The sequence below is a fragment of the Anabrus simplex genome, chromosome 2 (assembly GCF_040414725.1).
Source record: "Anabrus simplex isolate iqAnaSimp1 chromosome 2, ASM4041472v1, whole genome shotgun sequence".
Classification (NCBI taxonomy): domain Eukaryota; kingdom Metazoa; phylum Arthropoda; class Insecta; order Orthoptera; family Tettigoniidae; genus Anabrus; species Anabrus simplex.
Window position 1 is genome coordinate 714,098,129 of NC_090266.1, and position 27,762 is coordinate 714,125,890.

The 27,762-nt window shown below is 38.1% G+C and overlaps 1 protein-coding gene across 1 annotated transcript in view; it reads right to left on the minus strand.

Moving 5' to 3' along the window:
• The window catches only part of LOC136864399 (thioredoxin reductase 1, cytoplasmic), a 228,547-nt gene that overhangs the window by 47,118 nt on the left and 153,667 nt on the right, over positions 1-27,762 (minus strand). Inside the window, exon 7 of the mRNA XM_067141343.2 lies at positions 21,735-21,881. Coding sequence (XP_066997444.2) covers positions 21,735-21,881 — 147 coding nt within the window. The remainder of the gene's footprint in view (positions 1-21,734; positions 21,882-27,762) is intronic.

Below are 27,762 nucleotides of genomic sequence, written 5' to 3' on the forward strand. Positions count from 1 at the left end.
TAAGATTTATCGTTCGGGTGTACGATATATTATGATAATGCCATGTGTTGATACTTAGTTATTTTTTTTGTACGATTTACACTATGAATGCGGTTTTGATTCGTCTGCTGTTAATATATATTTTATTTTCATTTTTTGTTATTCACTATTTTATGTGAGACGTTGATCTACCGATCACTTGTAGTTTAGTTTAATGGGACAAGTGTAAGTAGACAGATTTGTAATGGTAGTTGTAGTTATAGAAACTTGGAAAGATTTCCTTTTATTTGTGTTATATTGTGGACTTGTAATTTAACAAACTTGACGTAATTGTTTTATAACCTGAAAGCTGGTTTAGTAAGAACATTTTCAAGTGATTTATCACTTTGAAGTAATGTTTCCATGCATTTTGCAGTTTTCGTTCTATCAGAATGATGTAACGAAAGATCCCACCGGATCAAGTGTTGTTGGTTCCTTCTAAACATCTGTTTGGGGTGAGGCATGTTTCCGCATCTGGATTCCTCTGTAACTTAAGGGTGTCATGAGATGACAATATATGGTGAAATTTTAATTTTTGATTGTGACAATTGCTGTTAACTTGTAATGAACACCATGCTTTCTAGTAATATTTTGCAACCTATCCAAAGCAACTGATAGTCGATTTGGTTCTCTTTTTTTTTTTTTTTTTTTTTTGCTATTGGCTTTACGTCGCACCGACACAGATATGTCTTATGGCGACGATGGGACAGGAAAGGGCTAGGACTGAGAAGGAAGCGGGCATGGCCTTAATTAAGGTACAGCCCCAGCATTTGCCTGGTGTGAAAATGGGAAGCTACGGAAAACCATCTTCAGGGCTGCCGACAGTGGGGTTCGAACCCACTATCTCCCGAATACTGGATACTGGCCGCACTTAAGCGACTGCAGCTATCGAGCTTGGTATCGATTTGGTCCGACTAAGGGTCCATTCGGGGGATGTTCCAATATCTGATAGGATAGCAGACTGGTGGATAATCTTAATTAAATGTTGATAGGATAGCAGACTGGTGGATAATCTTAATTAAATGTAAATGTGGAATTCTACTTATTGAAGGTCAGATTTTCCACGGATCGTGTGGATTAACTCCCAGTTATCGTTTGGATCAATGGTCCCCGATTTTAAGGTTTTATTCTTGTTTTCTGGGTTTTGCTGTCCACGAATTTTACACTACATTTTCATTCCTTGAAAGAAAATAATAAATAATAAATAATTTCAGTAAAACATTAAAACACGTTGAAAAAATATGAAGTGACTTTTCTTGCAAATCTAATTAATGAATTACTGTGGTTTACGTTGAATAAAATATTTAAGTAAGCACATTTTTGCTCCTCATTTCAAGTAGGTATGCTCTCCTCTAAACCCTATCATTTGGTCGATGTAGTGACAGAAAAAACTCTTAACGACCCCAAGATCCAAGAGTATGATATTGCTCTACTGAAGCAGCTGAGGCAGACGACCAACGGTGGAATGGTAAGTTCAAGGGTTCAGTACTTCCAAGAATGGCATGCACAGTGACTTGCCATGCAGGTTGTACACATTCTTGGAAGGCAACACTAAGCTATGCTCTCACTCCCAGAAGTTGTGTGATCAGACATGCTCAACATCATTGGAATTTGTACCTTCACTGTTAGATTACTATTAATTGACTCGTGGGCTTTAGATGTGTTCAGTTTTACGTTAGTAAGCTGGTGTATTTTAACATGGCTCCGAGGAAGTTTTTAACTCCAAAAGGAAAGGTTGGCATAACAGACTATCCCAATAATAGTTCAATATTTTATTTATAGGGTCCACCTTTTCAATACAAAGTTGTGCAATATGTCACATTCATCTCCCCTTGTGACTAGTTTGAACCTAACTGTAGGCCATCATCAGCCATAACACAAATCACACAATTACATCGAATAAACCAAAGTAATATACAGACACAATGTCATTAAAATAAACTTTGTGTAACCCATGGGAATTAAACTTAAGACTGGTTACTTGAATGCATTCTGTTAAAAGTTCAAGTGATTCAAGACAAGTGTAGCGACAATAACATTAAAAATGATTAAACCCTGTACATAACACGTATGCATCAAGGCAAGGCTCTAGAATGTGATACAATCCATTAAAAAGTTGCTTCCAGATAATTGTTCTTAAAATTCTGATTAAGATTAACACATAGAAGTTGAACTAAGGCTAACATCTTACAAATGTTACCTTCTGTTAAAAAATCCAATTGAGCCGACGTCATGTAGTATTCACACAATGACATTAAAAATAATTAAACTGTGTACATAAACACATAATCAATGCACATGAGTGCGATGCATGCCGTTAAAAACGTTGCTTCTGTTTAAAGGTTCTTGAAATGCTGATGATTGTTGCGCATGAAGGTCCAAATAAATTGGTAGTTTCTAGAAGATGGTAAGATTTCATAGTTCAATGCAGACCATGAGGTAGACCTAAAAAAATTATAGCCAAGATTAGTGAAAGTTTCGTCCAACTTGTTGGCTGAGTGGTCAGTTACTGGCCTTCGGTTTGGAAGGTTTCTGGCTCGGGGACCGAGTATAAGTGTCTGTCCCAACACTCTCCTCATCATATTCAGGCAACATACCACACTACCGACCACCACAGAAACACGCAATAGTGATTACATCCCTCCATACAGGGTTGGCGTCAGGAAGGGCATCCGGCCGTAAAACAGGGCTAAACCCACATGTGCGACGCAGTTCGCACTCGCGACCCCACAGGTGTGGGTAAAAGCGGTAGCAAAAGAAGTGAAAGTTTTGCTGAAAGGAAGAGTATCGGTTACGTGACATATGTTTTATGGGACTCACCTTGTGCTGCAACGTGTGGAGCAGAGCAGCTGGATGTTGGCTTAACTGAGGAGTGGAGTGAATAAGGTTCGACGGAAGCCTAGAGGGGGAGGTGCGGGGAGGAATAGAAGGGAGAGCGGGGAAGGAAGGGGAGTAGAAACGGAGAGGGTCAAGGCAGGGCCGAGGGATGTGGGAATATAGATGATTACTGAGGGAAGGTGCTGTGAATAGAATGAAAAATCAATTTATAACTTTGATTTTTTTGTTTCTAAAAATGTGAATAAGAAGGTCATACAAAATATTCGGTTTTTTGGAAATGTCATTAAGAATGTAGTGTGGATTAAAATACTGGTCTAAATGTATGAAACAGCTTTCTGTTACGTTAAGGAGGGGTCCTTTATTCATAATCTTGAGGATTTCCATATCCTGTTTTATGTTGGTAAATTTGTGATTGTAATAGTGCAGCATGTGTTGTCCAACTGCTGTAAATTTATTATATTTTAATTCATTGACGTGTTCTAAGTACCTTATGTGGAAGCTTCTCCCAGTTTGTCGAACATAAGAAAAATACAACTGTTACATTTGATCCCACATACTCCTGATTTTGAAAACTATTAATCTTGTTTATAGAGTTATGTAAGATTGTTTTATTTCTATTATTTGTTTTGATGATGATGATGATGATGATGCTTGTTGTTTTAAGGGGCCTAACATCGAAGGTCATCGGCCCCTAATGGAACGAGATGGACGACATGATATATGATATTTAAAATTTACAGACCACCATCCCTCATAAAGCAGATGACGAGGTCTGCTGACTGCTCATCATCTCGCAACATAAGGGAGATTATACTAGGGAGGTTAAGACTATGGCGAAGATCGACCATGTCCATACACTCCGTAAGGATGTGTACCACGGTAAGATGGTCGCCGCAGGTACACACCGGAGGGGGTTCTTTCAAAAGGTGCGAGTGAGTCAGGATACCATGACCGATCCAAAGACAACATAATACCACTGCTTCCCTCCGCGAAGAACGAAGGGAAGTCCTCCATACCTTCGTTGTTCCTTTTATTGCTCTCAGCTTATTGGGAAGCATAACCAGATGTCTTCAGCTGAGTGCGAATATCACTTTCTGGAACCTTGAAAGGCAACGGGGGTAGTGTAACTGCCTCCTTGGCAGCCTGATCTGCTAATTCATTTCCCTCTACACCCATGTGGCTTGGGAGCCACATAAACATGATTCTGGTGCTGGCATCTGAACACCTGGCCAGCAGGTCCTGGACCCGCTGCACCAGAGCGTGCTGAGGGAAACAAGTATGCATAGACTGGAGCGAACTCAAGGAGCCGGTACACAGAAGAAAGTGTCGGCGCTCATTGGACAGTGCGTACCTCAGAGCTTATTATTTGTTTTAAAGGCTATTTTTACATTATATCTCTTAAAAACGTCAGTGACTTCATCAATTTCTTTACTGAACGTGAAAGTAGAAAATAAGGAAACATTGGGTTTTTCTCTTTTTTTAACGTGGTTAAAGGGCGATGCTTGTATCTATTGATTATTAATTCAATGAAAAAACTGTTGTAGCCAGTACATTTTGCAATCTTGCGAATAGTGTTGAACTATTTTTTGAGGTCTCCTTTGGACATTGGTACATTAAATGCTACATTGGTTTATGGATTTGGGGATGTGAAGAATCTTGATGAATTGTGGAGGCTGTTTGAGTAGGTTTCCTGAAAATCTTTTAAGGAGCCTGAATGTCAAATGATAGTCAAGTCTAAAATGTTTTTTCGTTCATTTTCACATTCTAGCATGAATTTTATGTTGGATCAATATTATTGAGATTAAAGAGAGTGGTAGCAGCGTCAGTTATATTCTCATCCATAATTACTATAGTATCATATACATATCTAGCCCAAAATAGAATGTCAAAATTATTATTATTATCATCTATTTTGGTATGTTCTAAAAAATCCAAGTAAATCTCAGCTAAGATACCCGAGGCCAGCGATCCTATAGCCAAACCTTCTTGCTGATAAATGACGCTATCAAAAATGAAATAGTAGTTATTTACAACCAATTCTAGGATAGACATAAAATCTTGTATCTGTAAAGTACTTAGCTGTGTTTACATAAATTGTTTTCTATGATAGGGTATAATTTAGACGTTTGTATACTAAGATACATATTTACAATGTCAAATGAGTGAAGGGAATGATTAGGTTGGATACTAAACTTATTTAGTTTATCTATCAATTCTGTAGTATTTTTAATGGATTTTTTTGATAAAAACTGATAATTCTTTCTTAAAAACTTTTGGACGAATTGGGATGCTTTGTATAGAGGGCTTGGTCTATAGTTGATCGGGTGAATGGGAACGCAGGTCTTGTGTATTTTCGGAAGGGCTTTTGCAGTGGGAAGACCTGGATTCATGCTAATTAGTTTAGTTTTTCCCTGATCTGTTGATAAGTATGAGGTATTCTTTAGGGTTTGCTTAAGTTGACGTTGGATTTTCTGACTAGGGTCCTTTTTAACTGTAGAAAATTCACTGTCTGTAAAAAATTATTTTGTTTTACTTATATATTAATTTTCATCCATTATAACAGTTGTGTTGCCCTCGTCTGCTTTTGTGACAATAAGATTATGATCAATAACCTTCTTTTTAAGTGCACGTATTCGTTTCTGTTCAATAATTGAATCTTTGTTACTGTTATAGTTAGGGGGTTACTATTATTATTTGGGGTGAGAATGTTAATCAATTTTCTTTTTATTTCAAACCTTGCATCATCCTGTTTTTCTATTGGCAATTAAACTGATGGCTAGTTCAGATTCTGTAGTAGTAGTAGTAGTAGTAGTAGTAGTAGTAGTAGTAGTAGTAGTGGTAGTGGTAGTGAGATTAGGCTAGTTATGTTTTGGACCTTTTGCTAGAATCAAATTTTCGTCATCATCAAAGGTACCCTGGATAAATTTATAATCTGTGTATGAAAATGATCTGTCATACTAGTGATATTCCTGGTTCCATTAACATGGTTGTTGTTAGGCTTAAGAGTTCTTTAGTGTGCATAGTTTTTTCTCTAGGGTTTCCCATTTATTAGATAACACAGTGAATAGTCTATTATCAACTTGTGTTTGAAATATATTCCATTGAACACTCTATTGCAGTTAAGAGGTGAGTCTCATACAACCTATGATTCAAAAGAGATTTTTTCCAGTATAGAAATTCAATCTCCTCCCTTAGCCAAATCATGTTTGTTCTAATTTGGGTCCTATTGATTTGAGAGGAAATACGATATCTTTTCAAGTTACCTTTAAGAAAATTAGGGGTCAAATTGTACGTAATACACTGTTTAAGAAACTATATCTTTGCCCAATTTGGCTATTTTGACTTTTAAGCCTAAATATAAATAGTCTTTTCGTTTTGCCTGGTTGACTTGCATAATCATAAGATATAAATTTCATGATAATTGATCTGTATTGAACTGTGATCACAATAATAGTTACATATTTTATTTATAGGGTCCACCTTTTCAATACAAAGTTATGCAATATGTCACATTATATCTCCCTTTGGGACTAGTTTCAACATAACTGTAGGCCATCACCAGCCATAACACAAATCACTTCTCGGCTAAGCCAACAACCAGCTCTGCTACACACGTTGCAGCACAAGGTCTACCTCACGGTCCGCACTGAACTGCGAAATCTTACCATCTTCTAGAAACTACCAATTTATTTAGACCTTCATGCGCAACAATCAGCACATTCAAGAAACTTTAAACAGAAGCAAGTTTTTTAACAGTATGCATCGCACTCATGTGCATTGATTACGTGTTTATTTACCTAGTTCAATTTTTTAAATGTCTTTGTGAATACAACTTGACGTCGGCTCAACTGAACTTTTTAACAGAATGTAATACTTGTAAGGTGTCAGCCATAGTTCAACTTCTATGTGTTAATCTTAATCAGCATTTTAAGAACATTTATCTGGAAGCAACTTTTTAACGGAGTGTATCACATTCTACAGCCTTGCCTTGATGCATACGTGTTATGTACAAGGTTTAACCTTTCAAGTAGGAATGACGGAATAAATCGTCATAGCCGCATGGCTTCCTAAGTAGCCATGACGGAATATTTCGTCATCACATTGTAAATGACTTTTGGCGATGGGTATGACGACTTATTCCGTCGTATGATCTGAGATCGCTTTCCTTTATGCGTGTATGTTAGCTTCGAGCTTTGTCTACAGCAGCAGCACTCTCCTAAAACCACGTGACCGGGCGAAATGCTTTCGTTCTGCGCGCAGCTGGCGCCAGCCAGTACCGGCCGCCAGGCTGCTGAGAGTTGTAGATAGTGCATTATGACATGTGCAAGCAGAGCTTGGAAATGTCTGCGAGAAGAAGAACTGTTTCATTTATTACACCGTAACAATTCAGAGAGTGATGTGTCATCTGATAGTGAGACTAATGTTGAAATGTCAGGAGATAGCGAGTGCAATGGTGAAAGGGACTCAAGTGAACGTGACGGTAGCACTAGCGGTGATATTCTGCTGGATGTATGGACAAAGATAGGATCTGAACGGCCGAGATTTACATTAATGGGGCAACCTGGACTGAATGTACAAATTGAAGACGTAAATAATCAGCTAGAATATTTTCAATTATTTATCATGTCTGTACACAAGAGTATGTTATTGTAGGTTTCCTGTTGCTTTCCTCACTGAGCGAGATTCTCTTTCCTTGCCCTTGGCACTATAATCATGTTAACAGCTTGAAAGTGAGACTGCTTTTTAAACCTGATGAAAATACCTGACCAATTAAAAGTATCTCACCGTAAGTTCCTGTTGCTTTCCTCAGTGAGCCAGATGCCTTGCCCTTCGTACTATGATCATTTATGACAGCTTAATACATATTCTGTACTTTTGAACCTGATAAAAATACTATACTACACAAGAGTATCACACTATATGTTACTTCCCAGTACCTTATAGAAAATGTGTCCGGCTCCATGGCTAAATGGTTAGCGTGCTGGCCTTTGGTCACAGGGGTCCTGGGTTCGATTCCCGGCAGGGTCGGGAATTTTAACCATAATTGGTTAATTTCGCTGGCACTGGGGCTCGGTGTATGTGTCGTCTTCATCATCATTTCATCCTCATCACGACGCGCAGGTCACCTACGGGTGTCAAATCGAAAGACCTGCACCTGGCGAGCCGAACATGTCCTCGGACACTCCCGGCACTAAAAGCCATACGCCATTTCATTTTATGGAAAATGTGCCTCTGTGTTAGTAGCTCCTCAAAAGAAATGTATCGCTTGATAGGTTAATCATTTTTAATGTTATTGTCACAGGTAGATAATTTCAAGTATTTAGGTTATGTGTTCTCCCAGGATGGTATAATATAGTGAGATTGAATCAAGGTGCAGTAGAGCTAATGCAGTGAGCTCAGAGTTGCTATCAATAGTATTCTGTAAGCTCCCAGACGAAACTATCTTTACATCGGTCTGTTTTCAGACCAACTTTGCTTTACAGGAGCGAAAGCTGGGTGGCCTCAGGATATCTTATTCATAAGTAGAAGTAACAGACATGAAAGTAGCAAGAATGATTGCTGGTACAAACAGGTGGGAACAATGGCAGGAGGGTACTCGGAATGAGGAGATAAAGGCTAAGTTAGGAATGAACTCGATGGATGAAGCTGTACGCATAAACTGGCTTCGGTGGTGGGGTCATGTGAGGTGAATGGAGGAGGATAGGTTACCTAGGAGAATAATGGACTCTTATGGAGGGTAAGAAAAGTAGAGGGAGACCAAGACGACGACGGTTGGACTCAGTTTCTAACAATATAAAGATAAGAGGTATAGAACTAAATGAGGCCACAGCAATAGGTGCTAATAGAGGATTGTGGCGATGTTAAGTAAATTCACAGAGGCTTGCAGACTGAACGCTGAAAGGCATAACAGTCTATAATGAAAATGCATTTATGTATGTATGTATGTATGTATGTATGTATGTATGTATGTATGTATGTATGTTGTCACTACACTGGTCTTGAATCACTTGAACTTTTAACAGAATACATTCAAGTAACCAGTCTTAATTTTAATTCCCATGGGTTACACACTGTTTATTATGACATCGTGTCTGTACATTGTTTTGGTTTATTCGATGTAATTGTGTGATTTGTGTTATGGCTGATGATGGCCTACAGTTAGGATGAAACTAGTCCCAAAGGGAGATGTAATGTGACATATTGCACAACTTTGTATTGAAAAGGTGGCCCCTATAAATAAAATAACTATTATTGTGATCACAGTTCAATATGGATATTTTTTTTTGCTACTGGCTTTACGTCGCAGCGACACAGGTCTTATGGCGAAGATGGGACAGGAAAGGCCTAGGAATGGGAAGGAAGCGGCTGTGGCCTTAATTAAGGTACAGCCCCATAATTTGCCTGGTGTGAAAATGGGAAACCACGGAAAACCATTTTCAGGGCTGCCGACAGTGGGGTTCAAACCCACTATCTCCCGGATGCGATCTCACAGCTGCGTGCTCCTAACCGCATGGCCAACTCGCCCGGTCAATACGGATCAATTATCATGAAATTTATATCTTATGATAATAGACTATCATAAATGTGAGAAGTGTGGTGGGCGTACGCTGTCCGAAGTGTTCAAGATTGGAAAGACACAGGTAGCTGGAACTGTGAAAAAGCAAGAGGAACTAGTGAAAGAATGGCATTTAAATGACAACGAACAGTGCATTAAACTTTTTCAAAGTGATAGTGGAGATCTCATCGACAAGGTAACGCTAGAGCGGTTCGGTAAAATAAGAAGTCGGAATGCTCCTGTATCAGGACCAATGATACAAGCGAAAGCATTAAAATTCACAGCAGAATTAGGTATTGGAGATTTCAAAGCCTCAAACTGTTGGCTAGAAAGTTTCAGAAAGTGACATGGTATCAATTTCAGAGCAATTTGTGGAGAATCATCCAGTGTTAATATTGAGATTGTTGGAAAGTGGCAAGAAAAAGTACCTTCAATCGTAGACGGGTATTCAACGGAAAATATTTTGAATGCCAATGAAACTGGATTATTTTTTCGTGCTTTACCTGACAACTTTGTTTCAAAGGAAATCTTTGTACTGGTGGAAAAGTTGCAAAAGAAACTTTTACGGTCTTGTTATGTGTAAGTAAAAGTTGAGAATGGGAGAAGGCCTTTGTGATAGGCAGGTGTTTTAAGAATATGAAATTTATGAAGTTTGGCATTGAATGGTAAGCTCATAGGAAGGCATGAATGACCAGAGAAGTAATTACACGACAACTGGACAGAAAAATGATACACCAACTGCGAAAAGTGTTGTTATTCTTCGATAATGCAGCATCGCATCTGGATACAATTAAGTTGTAAAATGAGAAGATCGTCTCTTTCCCACCAAATATAACATCAGTTTCTAAGCCACTTGACCAAGGAGTGATCCAGAACTTCAAGGTTATGACCAGACAGACAGTGATGAAGCACACTGTATCAGAACTTAATGGAAATGAAGTAACCCTTCAAACACTGATAAAGGGACTGAATGTTCTCCAGACAATTTCGTGGATAACCAATACATGGAAAAACGTTACAGCTTCAACTATGTGTAACTGCTTTCTGAAAGCTGGGTTTCCTGCTAGTGGGTGAAAAACTCGAAATAGAATCTGATATTTCTGATAGCATGGAAGAAGCACAACACAACAATTAAGGCATAAGGTTACAGGGTAGAAGTGAACACTTAATTTGAAATTGATTCAGATATTCCAACACAGAGTAAGAGTGGAGACACGAAAACAATTCTTCAGTCAAGCTGCAATTAAAGACTTCTTACCTGCACAACAGGATACTACTAGCAAACATCAACACTGGATATCACAAGAGACCAGACTGATACTATTTAATAAGAAGAGAGCTTGGCGCCTGTGGAAAGACTTCTCTAACCCACACACTCACAATACCTTCGTTAAAATCCGCCGCCACGCGAGGTTTATGGTCAGAAGAGACTACAAAACACACGTAGACACTGTCACTGAAAACGTCCGCAGCAATCCCAAGCGCTACTGGAGTCTCATCAACACACGGAGAAGGATGGAGCAGATTCCTGTCAGCGTGAACCACAACGATGCAACAGCAGATGGCGCCGATCGCAATGAACTGTTCAACAGGTATTTCTTCTCCAACTTCTCCCCTCCCTTACAAAATCAACCGCTCCCTCCCGTTGGTACAGCTTCAAACAGAACCCTATCAAGCATAACTACCACACCAAGTGAAGTTCATAACCTTCTTCAAACTCTTCGTACCAACAAAGCTACCGGTGCCGACACTATAAGTCCTCTTTTCCTAAAAAATACTGCCAGCACTCTTTGCGTCCCTCTCTCTAAATTATTTAACAGATGTTTTGCCGCGGGCTATTTTCCTATTACCTGGAAACAGGCAAATATTGTTCCACTTCTCAAATCAGGCAACAAATTTAATGTTTCATCTTACCGACCAATCTCTATTCTCCCCACGCTATCCTTTATCTTTGAAAAAATTATACACCAGCGTCTCCTCGCATTCACTTTGCCGTATATCTCAACCAAGCAGCATGGTTTTCTACCAGGTGGCTCTTGTCTAACAAACCTGGCCACTCTGCATAGCTTTGCATCACACGCCATTGCAGCTAAATCACAGCTGGATATCTGCTACGTAGACATTTTGAAAGCTTTCGATTCTGTAGACCATACTCTGTTGCTCCATAAACTGTCCGAACGATTTAATATACATGGCAGTCGTCTGACCTTTCTTGCTGGCTTCCTACATAACCGGTGGCAGAGAGTGGTAATATCAGGCACTTCATCCTCATGGTTACCAGTCACCTCCGGTGTCCCACAAGGCAGTACTCTTGGCCCCTAGCTGTTTTCTTTGTTTATGGACGACCTGCCGTCCGAACTCAACGAAACAGCGAATACCCTACTCTTTGCTGACGACTGCAAGATATTTAGGGAAATCAGGAATCCAGCAGATGCAGCTCTGCTACAGTCCTCACTTAATGCCCTCTTGAACTGGTGCCGTACTTGGAAACTTATCCCCAATCCACAAAAATGCAGCCGCATGACCATAACACTACGTAAATCTCCTTTACCGACATCATATCACCTACTCGACAAGCCCATCACCGTGGTTATGCAACAGCGTGACCTAGGTGTAATATTCGATACAAAATTACAATTTAAGACCCATATAGAAACATATACAACCAAGGCTATGAAATTACTAGGCATTCTCTATCGCCTCACAGAAATTTCTGACCCCATTGCTCTTCCTCACTTCTTCCTCATGATCGTTCAACCTCTCTTAAACTACTGCTCTCCGATTTGGACAACAACCGCCCCCTCCAATACTAAGCAGTTAGACAGAGCAGTGTCCTCCTTTGCTGCAATTGTAAAGAACAGAAACCCCAAGCTCAGAAATCTGTCTACGCAGCAGGTATTAATGGCAATTAATGTGTCACCGCTGCACATCAGGCAACAGGTAGCTGACCTGAGTTTCCTCCACGAGATCTTAAATGGACATTACCGCTCGGAACATCTCGTCTCACTCTTCTCTCTCCGCGTTCCTTCCCGCTCCGCCAGAACCGAAGACCTTCTCCACATTCCCCACACTCAGCACTCAATAGTTCAACGATCTTTAACAATATTAATAGGAGACAAGAGCTTGATATAGCATCAAATAAAAGAGTATTCGAGAGGTGTGTAAATAGTATCTTAAAGATAAGTTGATGTGAAGGGATTATACCGCCATCTTGACCCACGACGACTTGGCTATGAACATGGACATTCTCATGGTTTTCGATTTGGACAGTTATTAGTAGGATGTGTACCTGATCTTGTTATATTTTGTTATGTCTATTATATTTTATTATGAAAGTTTATGTTTGTTAAATAGTCTGTTGACAGTGCAAGTGAAATTTGCTCAATGTAGCTGTATCTTGTGCTTTGTGAATAAATAAATAAATCCTAGGGAAGGACAAAAATGAAGATTCTGACGAAAGCGACAGTGAAGGCGATGATAATGATGACTTAAAAGAAAATATGGAAATTAATGGTCTGCCAATTTCCTCATAAGGTGAGGCTGTCGGCTTTGTTAAGCAAATGAAAGAATTCTATTATAAACAAAATGGTGATAAAGGTGTAAATTTGACATAGGATTTAAATGCATATAGTGAAAATATCACTGCTAAACCGAAGTGGACAAAACAAACGAACATGAAGGATTTTTTCAAGTGCCAATGTTTTACTAGAGATTGCTACATGTACAGATTAATTTAATGTTTCAAAAACTTGTATATTGTTCTTAATTTTAACATGGCGAATGGTAATAGTGTACACTGTGCTCAACAGAGGTTTTCATAGAAGAGTTTTTGTCTCTTTGATACATCGTAACTGCAGCAGCGCATCTACAACTTACTCACGTGAGTACAGTACAGAATATTTCACAATACTACATACAATTATTTGAGCGAGTTTTTAACACCTACAATACATGGGTTATTGTGTTCCAACTTATGTTTAATGGTACCGGTTTCATATCCTCTCTTGGGTAAACACCCCTTCATAACGGACAAATGGACAAAGCTTTGTTGCGAAATACAGACTTGCCAATAAACAATTTACTTCAAATCTTCTGTGTCGCTATCCCTAGTATTGGTATCTACTGTGTTATCCTCACCGCCGGGTCATATCAATATCAGATTCTTTACTTCTCTGCCTCCTGCGTCATCTATGGATCAGTTTAGTGCCCCCAAAATCCCAGTCCTTTTTAAGCTCTTGGAGACTAGTTCACGTGGTGTAAGGTCCCAACTTTACATTATCCACGGGCATATCAAGTGCAAGGATGGATGCCTAACATTTCCAGCAGGCATCAATTGGTGATCACCACTCATCCACTTGTTGTAAAATTGATGTACGTGGACTTTAAATGTTTTGTTATTACATTCTTATAGTGACTGCAAAGTAGATGTTAGACCAGAGGAAACAACTACCTGTCATCATTGAGAAGTTGCTTCACTTCATTCAAGAGGTGACCTCTGAAACCATCCAAAACAAGCAGAGCCAGCTGTTTCAGTAGTGCACCAGGTCTTCTATCCTACACAGTTTTAACCCAGTCCAGCGCAAGTTCTACGTCCATCCAACCCTTTCGTTGCACTGGTACATAAATTCAATGGGGAAACTGTAATTGCCTAGGCATTGTTTTTTTTCTTGAAAATTATGCAAGGTGGCAACTTTCTTCCATCAGCTGTAATGGCAAGCATTACCATGCATCGTAATTTCTCACTACCGCTGGTTTTCATAAATACACTCTGTGATACTTTTAGCACAATAGTACTGTAGCGAGGCATATCGAAAAAGACTAACCTCATCAACGTTACTGGTTTGCGATAGTATGTATGAAGTTTTCTGGTACAAACGTAAGACAAATTGGTGAAAATTTATAATCTTGACCGTGTAATCAGTAGGTGGCCTCTGACATAGTGTTGTTCCCCTTCGCACTGAAAGATTGTGTCATTGCACGAACCTCATAACCCACCTGCAACTCGCCTTAAACTGAGTTATGGGAAAGTTTGTATGTGTGTGCTACATCCTGTGCCATCATTTGTAACATTTCATATGATACACTGCAGCTATTGTTACATATTTCATGGATGTACACCAACACTTAGTCAATTTTCAGAAACTTCCCTGTTTTAGCACCTCTAAATGCACATCTAGAATAGTTGGCAATTTTAGCTTGTTTTAATTTCCACCAGTCACGCACCAACTTGTCACTCGCTGAAAATGATTTTTCCGCAGCTTTGCTTCCATGTTGTTCAATGAACACAATTACATCTAGCCTGAAGCCCACAGAATAGTTTATCTAATTATCCATAATCACAAATAAATGCTTCACATGTTAACATATTGCAATGTAAATTATTGTCTGTAACTGTTGTATTAGTGTATTGTATTAAAAAACAAAATATTTCTACAAACACGCCCAAAACAAAATAAAACTTAAATTCTCACGCACTCGCCTACATTCACTCACAAACAAACACATACATTCCAGAGCAGTCGATACTTCCGCTAGACTACCTAATAAACATGAAGCGGGGAAAATCTACATACCCCCAAGACATGGACAGGCCCACTTGAGATGAAGTACAAGGGTTGCAAGCAGGGGTATACCTACTTGTAAATTTTCCAATACCGGAACGTTCAATTACATAAGAATGTGGACCATGGCCAAGGCAGCAGGTTACATGACAATGTTACGGAAAAACAAAATTGCATTCATTTCAATGTTTACCACTGATAATGTAATTCATAAAAAAAGTATAAATATTTATCAGTGACTCATTTTGTGACCGTCTGCCTGTGCGCTCTGATACCAGTGACAATGAATTATTTTCTTAATGAAAGTTTCATTGATCACCTAATCAATACAATATTTTTTAGTAGGACTAGTTTTGGCCAATGTAAACGGCTATCTTCAGCTATTCATAGCAAGATAGTTTAAAGAAGGACATAGTGTCATTAAAATTCAATGTCTTAATACAAACATCAAAGAGAATTGAATCTTAAAAAGCTATGACCACAAACATGGTCACTAAAACACATATGTACACAATTAAAATATTCAATATTGTCCATATACAAGAATTTTTTAAATCTTGAACACCCTGTAATTAAAAATGACAATCTATCATCGTCCGTTGATGCTCATAAAAAGAGTAAGTTGTGAACATGCATATAAGAAGGTGAACATGTTATAATACCTCATGAACACCAAAACCACTGTGTTAAAATTATCACAGTGTTGAGCCTGAATAATGAGTTTCAACTATTTAGTCCAGTGAAAACGCTTAAAAATGTGCTGTGTGCTGTAAATGTGATTTAAGTACTTGGATCAATTTTCTTTTTTTTAAATACCATGTTGCCGTATTAGACCAAAGGATATTATGATGTTTAAGAAATTAAACCAAGTCCGTCCGTAAGGGCGATATGGGGGTTATCTACAAAGAAAAGGAAAATAATGATCTAAGACGGATCAATGTGAAATTGTTACAAAGACGTAAATGAAATGAGAAGAGAAGCTTACCCTTCAAGGTTCCGGCAGTACACCTTGTACGGCCGTTAGTGTTGTGTCAGCCTAGCCCAACGTACAAACTTTCCAAGTGTCTAATTTTTTTAGCAATCGCTTTAAATTTCTTGCAAATAAAACAGATAAAAATTATATTCAACTCTGTAATATCTTTTAAAAAACCCTAGAATTGCTCTATGTCTTCCATATCTTCATTTCATATCACTAATATGTATCCGAGCATTCCCATAAAAGAAACCATAACAATGTCCTCAAAGTGATGCACGAATGGACACCTGACAGTGAAACAATACTACAATCACTCAATAACATAGATCCTCATATAAAGTTCACATTAGAAAAAGAAAATAAGAAGTCCATTAATTATCTTGACCTTAATACACCCAGAAAAAGATGATCTTTCATTTAATATATTCAGGAAACCCACACAAACTTCCACCATCATCAGGGCAGAATCTGCACACCATAAATCACATAAAAAGGCTCAATACCATAGTATGATCAATAGAGCTGTTAACATCCCCATGTCTCAATCCAATCTCAATGCAGAATTAAACATTTGTCAAATAGCCTTCAATACATAAACAAACTTATCACTAATCCCTTTAAAAAAATTATCGAGGTAGCATTCAAAACTTCAAACAATAATTCTTATCGGCTTCATAATCCTAACTCATTAAATACAGCCAATAAATTTGAGCATTCAGGTATATATTGTTTTCAATGAGATTTTATTTTGGTGTAAATAAATATCACACAAGATAGGTTCACTTCCTTGCATAAAACCACTTTATTACCAATACGTCTATTTCTTAACAACACACAGTTATACACAATACAACTATTAAGGGAAACACACCATAGCAATTTACTGTTGATTCTGTCAAGTACAGATATCAACAAGTCCTCACACTGATCGCTCACTTCACCATCACACAGTTGATTCTGAAAAGTAGAGATATCAACAGTCCACACACTGATTATTCACTCTGCCATCAGAAGGCAAGACTGACTACCCTCTCATTCAAGTCGATTCTGACAAATACAGATATCAACCAAATTCTCAGCTCACTGTGACCCTCGCTCCAACTAATACTCTACACTCTCACACTCTGTCACTGTCCTCTTGGCCTATTAACTCGATATATATACCGTCTGACAAACTGTCTAGAAATATAGACTTCTGGAAATGTTCTTGCAACACTCTAAATGGAACACATCCGAACATACCAGGAACAATTGATCGACCGGCCTCTCGATGTTCGATTACGTGTACAGAAACCACAGTGACACACACTACAAAATTCCTAATGTTTCTGCATGTATCCGGATAAAAAAATAATTACAGTAAGTTTCCAGAAACCTCCATATGTATTACAATGATAGTGGATTATACCCAATATATGAATGTTACAGAGCTTTCTACATTTTTCCACTACACAGATTTTGAGGTTAGATGTATTCACAATATGTATCTGAGGTTATACAAATGTACAATACAAATTTACAGGGTATAGTCTTACTCAGCATTTAATAAAAGACTATTAAAATATACTAAACATAATAATTGAAGGTTTTTACAAGAGTTAGGTTATGAGTAGGATGGAGTACATGTGACTTGTACAGGTTGAAATGTCCCGATTGCAGCTCAACATATGGAGGACAGACCTGAAGAAGATTTAATATACGATGTCTGGAGCATGTGAATGTTATTAAGCATAACAGATTTTCTGCTATGGGTCTACACGTTAAAGAATTCAACCACCATTTTCTAACATCCAACAACATCTAGATATTATTTATTTTAATCAGAAAGGCCCTCTTCTTAACATCTTGGAAGAATATTTTATTTCTCTCGATCAATTTACTAACCCCTCTTAACATTAACGAAATTTCTGATGACACTAATGTTCTCTTAGAATCAATAATTTGTATAGTATCCAAATACTATGATAGAAAATTCAACACAAGTCACACGAACAATCCTCCAAATCTCCTCCCACCTTCCCTTTCTCCCTCCCCCCCTCCACCTCTTCCCTCCCATGCCACAGATGGCCTAAACTACCACTGACGCCAAGCTCATGACAACACTACCAGCTCCACAAGGTGTACTACCAGAATCTCGAGGGGTAAGCTTCTCTTCTCGTTTCATTTACGTCTTCGTAACAATTTCACACTGATCCATCTAAGATCACTCTCTTCCTTTTTCTTTCCAGATACCCCCCCCCGCATATTGCCCTTATGGATGGACGGACTTGACTTAATTTCTTATACATCACTATATCCCTCAGTCTAATATGGCAACAATGTGTTTTTTTTTAAAGAAGATTGATCCAAGTACTTCAATCACATGTACAGCACACAGCATATTTTAAAGTGTTTCCAGTGGACTATTTAGATGAAACTCATTCACTCAACACTGTGATAATTTTAACACAGCAGTTTTTGTGTTCACGAGGAGTGTGTTATAACGTCCTCACCTTAAACGCACGTTCACAACTTACTCTTTTTTATGAGCATCAATTAACCATCTAACAAACAAGTATTCATCAATATAGAAAATCCTTGTATACGGACCATACTGAATATTTTAATTATGTACATATGTGTTTTTGTGACCATGCTTTTAAGATTCAGTTCTATTTGATGTTTGTATTAAGACATTCAATTTTAATGATGCCATGTCCTCCTTTAAACTATATTGCTATGAATATGTGAAGACGGTCGTTAACATCAGCCGACACTAGTCCTAGTAAAAAATATTGTATTGATTATGTGGTCAATAAAACTTGTGTGTGCGGAGTTGGAAATTCCCTGTGACGTTGCCAACAAGCGATAACTTAAAACCTTATGCATTTCAAATCAGAACTCATAATATGTCCATGGTGAATAAATTGTACATTGTCTCGCGACCGTGCTGCACACTATCGATAAGCCATACGTCATACGTATACTGGTATTATTTCCTTATACATTGTGCGACATCTTGCAAACATGACTGTGTTGCTAACTGCTCATAAGTGAAGTATGTATTTAAATTGTGCATTCATATGCAATTTACACTGCAGTTCCATTTACTTTTTAAGCAGCTTGATGGACAAAATTTGAGCATGCAATGATTATGTGATAAAATGTTAAAATCAGATTTTTGTATTGAAACCAAAGATACTGTTCGACTTTCTCATTGCATTTAAAAAAATATTAATATTCCGAATAACAGATCTATCTTTCACATTATGCATAATACTTTCTCATGCCACGCACTTTCACCGCATCACCCTCCCTAATTCCCCCTCCTTCCACTCCTCACACCTCCCCTACCGCTCCTCCTCATTCCCCAACAACAGCTCTTCCCCTGACCTAAGCTGTCCACCGCGCTCAGTTCCTCTTCATCTCACGCCATAGCTTTACCGCCTCAGGTCCTGCATTGAAATGCGAACATCATAGAAACTGTTTCCACCTTACACGTTACGTTGCAACAATAGACCACAGATAATAGCACTGTCAACTTCTAAGCTCTCAGAAGAACGTTTTACATAATTCAAAGTTTGTATTCTTGTCAAATGAAAATGTTTACTACAGCCTCAACGAGTGACATTGAATGAAAAATCACTACAAATGTGAATCTTTAACTGCAAAGTTCCTCTCGTACTTGAGTTTTGAAATGTTATATGCATTTTTAAAAGTTTGTGTATGTTGAACCCTAACTCACGTTATACTACACTCGGCCTATGTGACATTTAATGAAAAAGTGTCTTCAATTTTTGAATCTTTAACTGCCAAGTTCATCTCGAACTTACACAAAATTTAAACGTGTTATATGTATTTAGAAGTTCGTGTTTATTGAGTCCTAACTCGTGTTTGTTATTTTATTTCACCCTTCATGGACTGTTTTGAAGTGACATTTAATGAACAGTACCTACAAATTTGAATATTTAACTGCCAATTTCATCTCGAACCAAAGGTTCAAATGTCATGTGCAATATTGAGAAGATTGATTCTGTTAAGTCCTAACTCGTATTTGAACTACACTCGCACTAGTTACATTCAATGAATAAGTGAACACAAAACTTTAAGTGCCAAGTTCATCTTGAGCTTACACAAAGTTCAAATGTGTAACATGTATTTCACAAGACTGCGTTTATTGAGTCTAAACTCGTGCTTGTACAATTTTATTTCACCCTTCGCAGCTGGTTTTGAATTGATGCTTAGTGAAAAAGTGACTACATATTTGAATCCTTAACTGCCAAGTTCATCTCAATCCTAATTTTTTAAAAATGTTATGTGCATTTTTGAGACGATTGTGTTTATTGAATCCTAACTTATGTTTTATACTAGACTCGTGGCAGGCGACATTCAATGGAAGAGTGTCTGAAAAATTTGAATCTTCAATGCCAAGTTCATCTGGAACTTCCGCGTGGTTATGTTGTGTTGTATATTTTTTGGCAATTGTGTTTTTGAGTCCTAACTCATGTTTGTACAGTTTTGATTCACCCTTTATGGACCATTTTGATGACTGACAATTTCTGATCTTGTAATTCACTTTTTTTTTTTATTACTCTTATTTAATCATAATGATGTAACATTTTGTGTAATGTACATGTCTGCATGTATATGCCTACGTCTATTTCTTACATTTTGGCCGAAGATGACGCTAAATAGCGTTGAAACTAGTTCCAAGTAAAAATATGTGGTAAATAAACATTATAACATTTATTTGTATTAAAACGGTGGACCCTTTACGCTACCTATCTTACGAAAATAAAGGATACGACGATTACGCGGTGAAATATGGTATAGCAAGTCTAGAGTACTAACCCTCATCAGACGACTGTCGGGCATTTCTCGACATCCCAATTTCCTGTTCTGGACGTATGTCGGGATATACCCGTCACATGTTTCCACGGTAAATATATATGCGAGTGAAGAAATTATGCGTGCTGCTGCTATCTATAGTTATTGTATTGAACCTTTAGGAATGTCACAGCCTTCTAGATGCGTTAAAACTTTGTTTTATGAGTTTTACAGGTAAAGAACGAGCTGTTGTTTACATTAATCAGCTGTGAAAATGGCGGCACACAGATAGGGTAATGCTACTTCGTCAGATATAGCTCGTTTTTTAGATGAAATCGACAGCAGTGATAACGAATTATCAGTTATGGACAGTGAGATTAATGTTTCTGAGAGTGATGATAATTCTAGCGAAATAGAAGTAGTTGAAAGCAAGAATGAAAGCAATATAAATAGTAGTGAACCAGACAATTGTTGGAGAGTTCCTTGCCCAGCTGATCCGAACTTTGTAAAGAAGCCACACACTTGGATTAGTGGTTTCCCACCTCTCACACGTAAGAAACCATCTACTCCCATTGAATTTTTACACTATTTTTTACAGAAGAATTGGTACAACAAATTGTTGATGAGACTAATTGCTATGCAAGAGAAAAAATACAAATGAATGCTTCGAGAAGTACCACACGGAGAAGAAATATAAATAGGAAAAGGGCAAACTGTCTTTCAACTACATGTTTATTGCTAATAGTGTGTATCTAGAGTGATAAATTAATTCATAATGTTGTGAGTCAGACTTTGTATCTTCATTATACCTTCATTGTAACTACAAATTTTTCGAAGAAAATAGTACGACTAGTGAAGGACTAGACAAGGAAAAAAATTGTCCCCAAAGGGCTAAACAACTGCGAAGGAACAGCCAAATGCAAGCCTCACTTTAAGTCACAGCAATTATTTAACCTGTCAATATTTCCATTTTGCTTACCCTTAGCAGTCCAGGAGTTCCTTCTTCTATTCTCTCCACACTAGTTGGCACACACTCCGAGAGGAACTTTACTCCATGCTTGTTCATATGATCTCCAATCATTTTTGCCATCTGCTGATCAAAACCTCTAAGAAGAATGGATCGAACCTATGAAAATACACAAATGTTTTAACCATTAACTATGGACATAGTTTATTTGTAACACTAATATGGATGATAAGCTTCTGGGATAGCTTCATATTAATATTATTCTGGAGGATAAAATATTAACAAAGGTAGTCAAAGACAATTTTTATTTTAAAAATCCTCTTTACACAAAATCATTTTATGCTTTCGATTTGACAATTAGTGATTTTGTTGTTGTTGTTGGAGTCATCAGTCCATAGAATGGTTTGATGCAGCTCTCCACGCCACCCTACCCTAACCTTTTCATTTCTACGTAACTGCTGCATCCTACATATGCTCTAATCTGCTTGTCATATTCCTACCTTGGTCTGCCCCTACCGTTCTTACTGCCTACACTTCCCTCAAAAACCAAGTTCACACGTCCTGGGTGACTTCATATGTGTCCTATCATTCTATCTCTTCTTCTGGTTAAATTTAGCCAATCAATCCCCTCTCACAAATTCAATTCAGTATCTCTTCATTCGTGATTCGATCTATCCATCTCACCTACAGCATTCTTCTGTAACACCACATTTCGAAAGCATATATCCTCCTTCTTTCTGAGCGAATTATTGTCCATGTTTCACTTCCATACAATGCCATGCTCCAGATGAAAGTCTTCAAAAACATCTTTCTAATTCCTATATCAAAGTTTGAAGTGAGTAAATTTCTTTTTCTTAACAAAGGCCTTCTTTGCTTGTGTTAGTCTGCATTTTATGTCTTCCTTACTTTTGCCATCGTTTGTTATTTTACTACTCAAGTAACAGTATTCATCTACTTCCTTTAGGACTTCATTTTCTAATCTAAGATTTCCTTCATTACCTGACGTTGTTCAACTGCACTCCATTGCTTTGTTTTGGACTTACTTATACTTATTTTCATCTTATACTTCTTACCCAAGACTCTGTCCATACCATTCAGCTATTTCTCCAGATCTTCTGTAGTCTCAGAAAAAATAATATCAGCAGCAAATCTCAGGGTTCTGATTTCCTCTTGTTGGATTGCAATTCCCTTCCCAAATTCCTCTTTGATTTCCGTTACTGCCTGTAGTACATAAACACTGAAAAGGAGGGGGGACAAACTGCAACTTGCCTCACTCCTTTCTGGATTGCTGCTCCATTTTCAAAGCCCTCAATTCTTTATCACTGCAGACTGATTTTTATAAAGATTGTAGATAATCCTTTATTCTTGGTACCTGATCTTGATCACCTACAGAATCTCAAATAGCTTGGGCCAATCAACATTACCAAATGCCTTTTTAATATCTACGAATGCCATATATGTGAGCTCGTCCTCCTTAATTCAATAAGATCAGCGTAAAGTCAGGATTGTTTCACATGTTCCTAAATTACTTCTGAAGCCAAAATGATCTACTCTCAACTCAGTTTCAACTTGTCTTTCCATTCTTTTGTAAATAATACATGTTATCATTTTGCAGGCATGAGATACTAAACTAACGGTGCGGTAGTTTTCACACTTGTCAGCACTGGCTTTCTGCCGAAAATCGGATGTTACTTGTCCTGTCTCATACATCTTACACAATAAGTGGAATAACCTCGCCATGCTGGTTTCTCCTAAGGCAGTCAGTACTTCACAGGGAATTGTCATCAGTTCCAGGTGCCCTGTTCCTGTTTAGGTCTCTCAAAGTTCCGTCAAATTCCGACCTCAAAATTGGGTCTCCCATTTTATCAGCATCAACAGCCTCTTCTTTTTCCAGAACCAAATCATCTACATCTTTACCTTGATACAACTGTTGGATATGTTCCTGCCATCTTTCTGCCTTGTCTTCTTTCCGTAGAAGTGTTTTTTCATCTGAGCTCTTAATATTCATACACCTAGTTTTCCTTTCTTTGAAGTTTCCCTGAATTTCCCGTATGCAACATCTATCTTTCCTAGGACCATACAGCCTTCAACATCCTTGCACTTCTCCTTCAGCCATTCTTCCTTATCTGCACTTCCTATCCACTTCATTCATTAATTGCCTGTATTCCTTTGTGCTCTCTTCATTTTTGCATTCTTGTATTTTCGTCGTTCATCAATCAGGTCTAGTATCTCCCGAGTTACCCATTGATTCTTAGTTGATCTTTCCTTTCTCCTTAACATTTCTTCAGCAGCCTTACTAATCTGATTCTTCATGACTGTCCATTCTTCCTCTATTCTTTCAGCCTTTTCATTTACTGTAGGATTTTTTATTATGGACACTCGAGTTTAGGCTTTAATTACAAACGAACCAATAGGCCTATTGCAATGCGAGTTATCCCGATGTTTTCCTTGTTTAATTCTACATTAGCATATATAAGACACATTGTTTTCGACGTGCATTAAATATTTTTTATTTGTGGTTATAATAAATATTGCCCGGGTTTTTGGTTTCTTCTCTAGGAAGCGCTCACTTAGGAATATATACAAGGAAAACTACTTGTCTGATGGTAATAACATTTTTATATGTTATAACCACATGTATTTGTAGTGTAATACTCCAGTTGCAATTTTTTTCAACCACCCCGAAAAAAGTTCTTATCATTTTTCTAAAGCAACTCTTTCTCAGCCCAGGATAAACGTACAACAGCAAACATGGGCTTGTTTTGAAGCACTCAGTCATGGTTATCAGAAACTACAACAACTGTAACCGTACAGTTTGGTACCGAATTTATGAAGAGTAATATTGAAAGGAGGTTTTGTGTACGCCGAACCGTGTGATTAACAGCAGGCCGGGTGGGGAAATCGGGCGCAGTGTTGCAGCGTTCAGTAGTAATCACGCGCGCAACGAACACAGCTTTTCGTTTACTTTCAACCTTTAATTTTATTTCCTCTTATAAATTCCACTTCCCATCACCTTTTCTCATACGGGCTTTGGACCTTCAAAGGCAGGTTTAAAAATGGTTGACTTATTTAGAAATATCACACTGTACAGTTTTTACAAGAGTTATTTGCATTATTATTTACATATATTTACAATATTTAATTCTATCAATTTTCTTCGTCTGAAAAATCACTGTGTTCCGATGAATCGGTGCTGCTGTCATTCATGTTGATTATGACTGGCTCGAAATAAGGGACGTATTCAGACAGTCCATCCTTTTCCCAGTAGTGGTCTTCAATTTTCTTAGCGTGTTTAATGCATTGTTTCCAGAGTTCAGGGGTGACGGTAAGTAAGGCTTCTCGGCATAAAGCGTTAATTGCTTCCATACCTCTACCATTTTCTAATGTGTTAGCCATATTTGTTTTTGCTATTTTCCCTTTTACGTAAGCCCAAATGAGCTTGATTGGATTAAGCTCGCAATGGGCCACTGGTAACCAAACAAGCTGTACATCTGGTTGAAGTCGTTTAGTCAGTTGTTCCAGCTTTTTTACCGGTGTTTGAAAATAAGGCCTGGCAAGGACAATCAGCTCTGATTTCGTTAATTTGTTATAATCGTCAACTCCAGGTGGTAGTGAAATATTCTTTGATGTTATCCAGGATATAATTTCAGGTTTCAGCCATGACATGTTCGGGTTTTTAGATGAAGGATCGACCATCGTATGATATGGAGCTTGATCTATAACGACAGCCGACTTTTGAGGCAATAAACTCAGGACTTTCGTGAACCATTCTTCATAATGAGTCGAGTTCATCTCATTGTGGTAATCACCACTGCCTTTCTTGCCAATAAAACAAAGTTCTGCACCGTCAAGAAATCCTTCTTCACTTCCGATGTGTAAAATTATGATGCGTTTCCCAGCTCCAGACGGTGTTTTGAACCCTCCACGCCATCCATAAATTTGCTTGAATGTACACTCTCTACAGATTATAGTTGTCAAAATTGTTTTCTAAAGCTTCAATCACGTTTTCTTGCCACCCATATTTCATAGTATGGTTCTGTCCGCACCACGTCTCGCCTGTAAAGAAGATCTTGTAGCCCTGTGCTCTTAAGTCTCTAATTCGTCTAAGGTAGGTATGTCGGGATGCAGCAACTGTCACAGATTCCATTAGCACTGGTTTCCTGTTTAGTTTTTTGAATCGGAATCCCAAGCTTCGAACTACTTTCAAAAGCGTAGAAATTGACATATCGGGAAAATCCGGCATATTTTCTAACAGTTTCATGCGGAGGCTTTTAATTGTGGGAAATATCTTATTCATATAAAAATCGTGCATATTTCTTCGTATTGTGCCCAAAGTAAAATCATCTAGATGGATTTTCGGACGCCCCGGTCTCACACACTGCTTTTTTCTTGACCTGGATGACGTATTTCCATCATTCTCCTTTGAAGCGGCTCCTACTCTCTTCACTGACGACAGCGATAATCCAAGACGATCTGCCACCTTCTTGTACACAGGGAACCTCTTGTCCCCTACTTTTTCCCCCTCACATTGAAAGAAACAAATAGCACTCAAAATCATTGTAAGTTCACCCTCTAATAACGACGGTCTTGGAGGCATCTTGAAGTGACGTGGCCAACATGCAGAACATAGGACAACTGAAAATAGCTTGTGGATAAACCAAGGTCATGGGCATTCCGTTCAACAACTGCCCGGGGCGAGTGTACTGTGTTCGTTGCGCGCGAGAATACTACTGAACGCGGCAACACTGCGCCCGTTTTCACCACCCAGCCTGCTGTTAATCGCACGGTCCGGCGTACACAAAACCTCCTTTCAATATTACTCTTCATAAATTCGGTACCAAACTGTACGGTTACAGTTGTTGTAGTTTCTGATAACCATGACTGAGTGCTTCAAAACAAGCCCAACTTTGCTGTTGTACGTTTATCCTGGGCTGAGAAAGAGTTGCTTTAGAAAAATGATAAGAACTTTTTTCGGGATGGTTGAAAAAAATTGTAACTTGAGTATTACACTGAAAATACATGTGGTTATAACATATAACAATTTCATTACCATCAGACAAGTAGTTTTCCTTGTATATATTCCTAAGTGAGCGCTTCCTAGAGAAGAAGCCAAAAACACGGGCAATATTTATTACAACCACAAATAAAAAATATTTAATGAACGTCGAAAACAATGTGTCTTATATACGCTAATGTAGAATTAAACAAGGAAAATATTGGTATAACTCGCATTGCAATAGGCCTATTGGTTCGTTTGTAATTAAAGCCTAAACTCGAGTGTCCATAATAAAAAATCCGACAGTAGTCCTTGTGCAACATGTCCCTTGAAACAGTCCCACACAGTCTTTTCTTTCAAATTGTTTAAATCCCACCTTCTTGGATTCCTTTCTTTCTCCAATTTCTTAAACATCAAATGACATTTCATGACCAATAAGTTATGGTCAGAGTCCACATCTGCTCCTGGGAAAGTTTTGCAATCCAGCATTGGTTTTTGAATCTCTGCCTAATCATAATACTATGTGATACCTTCCAGTGTCTCCAGGTCTCGTCCATGTATGCAGCCATCATCTGTGGTGTTTGAACCAAGTATTAGCAAGGAATAATTTATGATCGGTGCAGAATTCAACCAGGCGACTTCCTCCTTCATTCCTTTGTCCCAATCCGAATTCTCCTACTGTATTACCTTCTCTTCCTTGGCCTACCACTGTATTCCAGTCTCCCATCACAATTAGACTCTAGCTACCTTTTACATATTGTATTAAATCTTCTCTCTCTTCATATATTTATTCTTTTGATTTCTTCATCTGCTGAACCAGTAGGCATAAAGACCTGCACTATTACTGGTGGGCATTGGTTTGGTGTCTATCTCGACAACAATAATCCTTTCACTATGCTGGTCGTAGTGGATAACCCGCTGCCCTATTTTCTTACTCATTATTAAAGCAACTCCTGCATTTCCCCAGTTTGTTTTGTGTTGATAATTTCGTAGTCACCTGACCAAAAATCCTGCTCTTCCTGGCAACGTACTTCACCATACCTG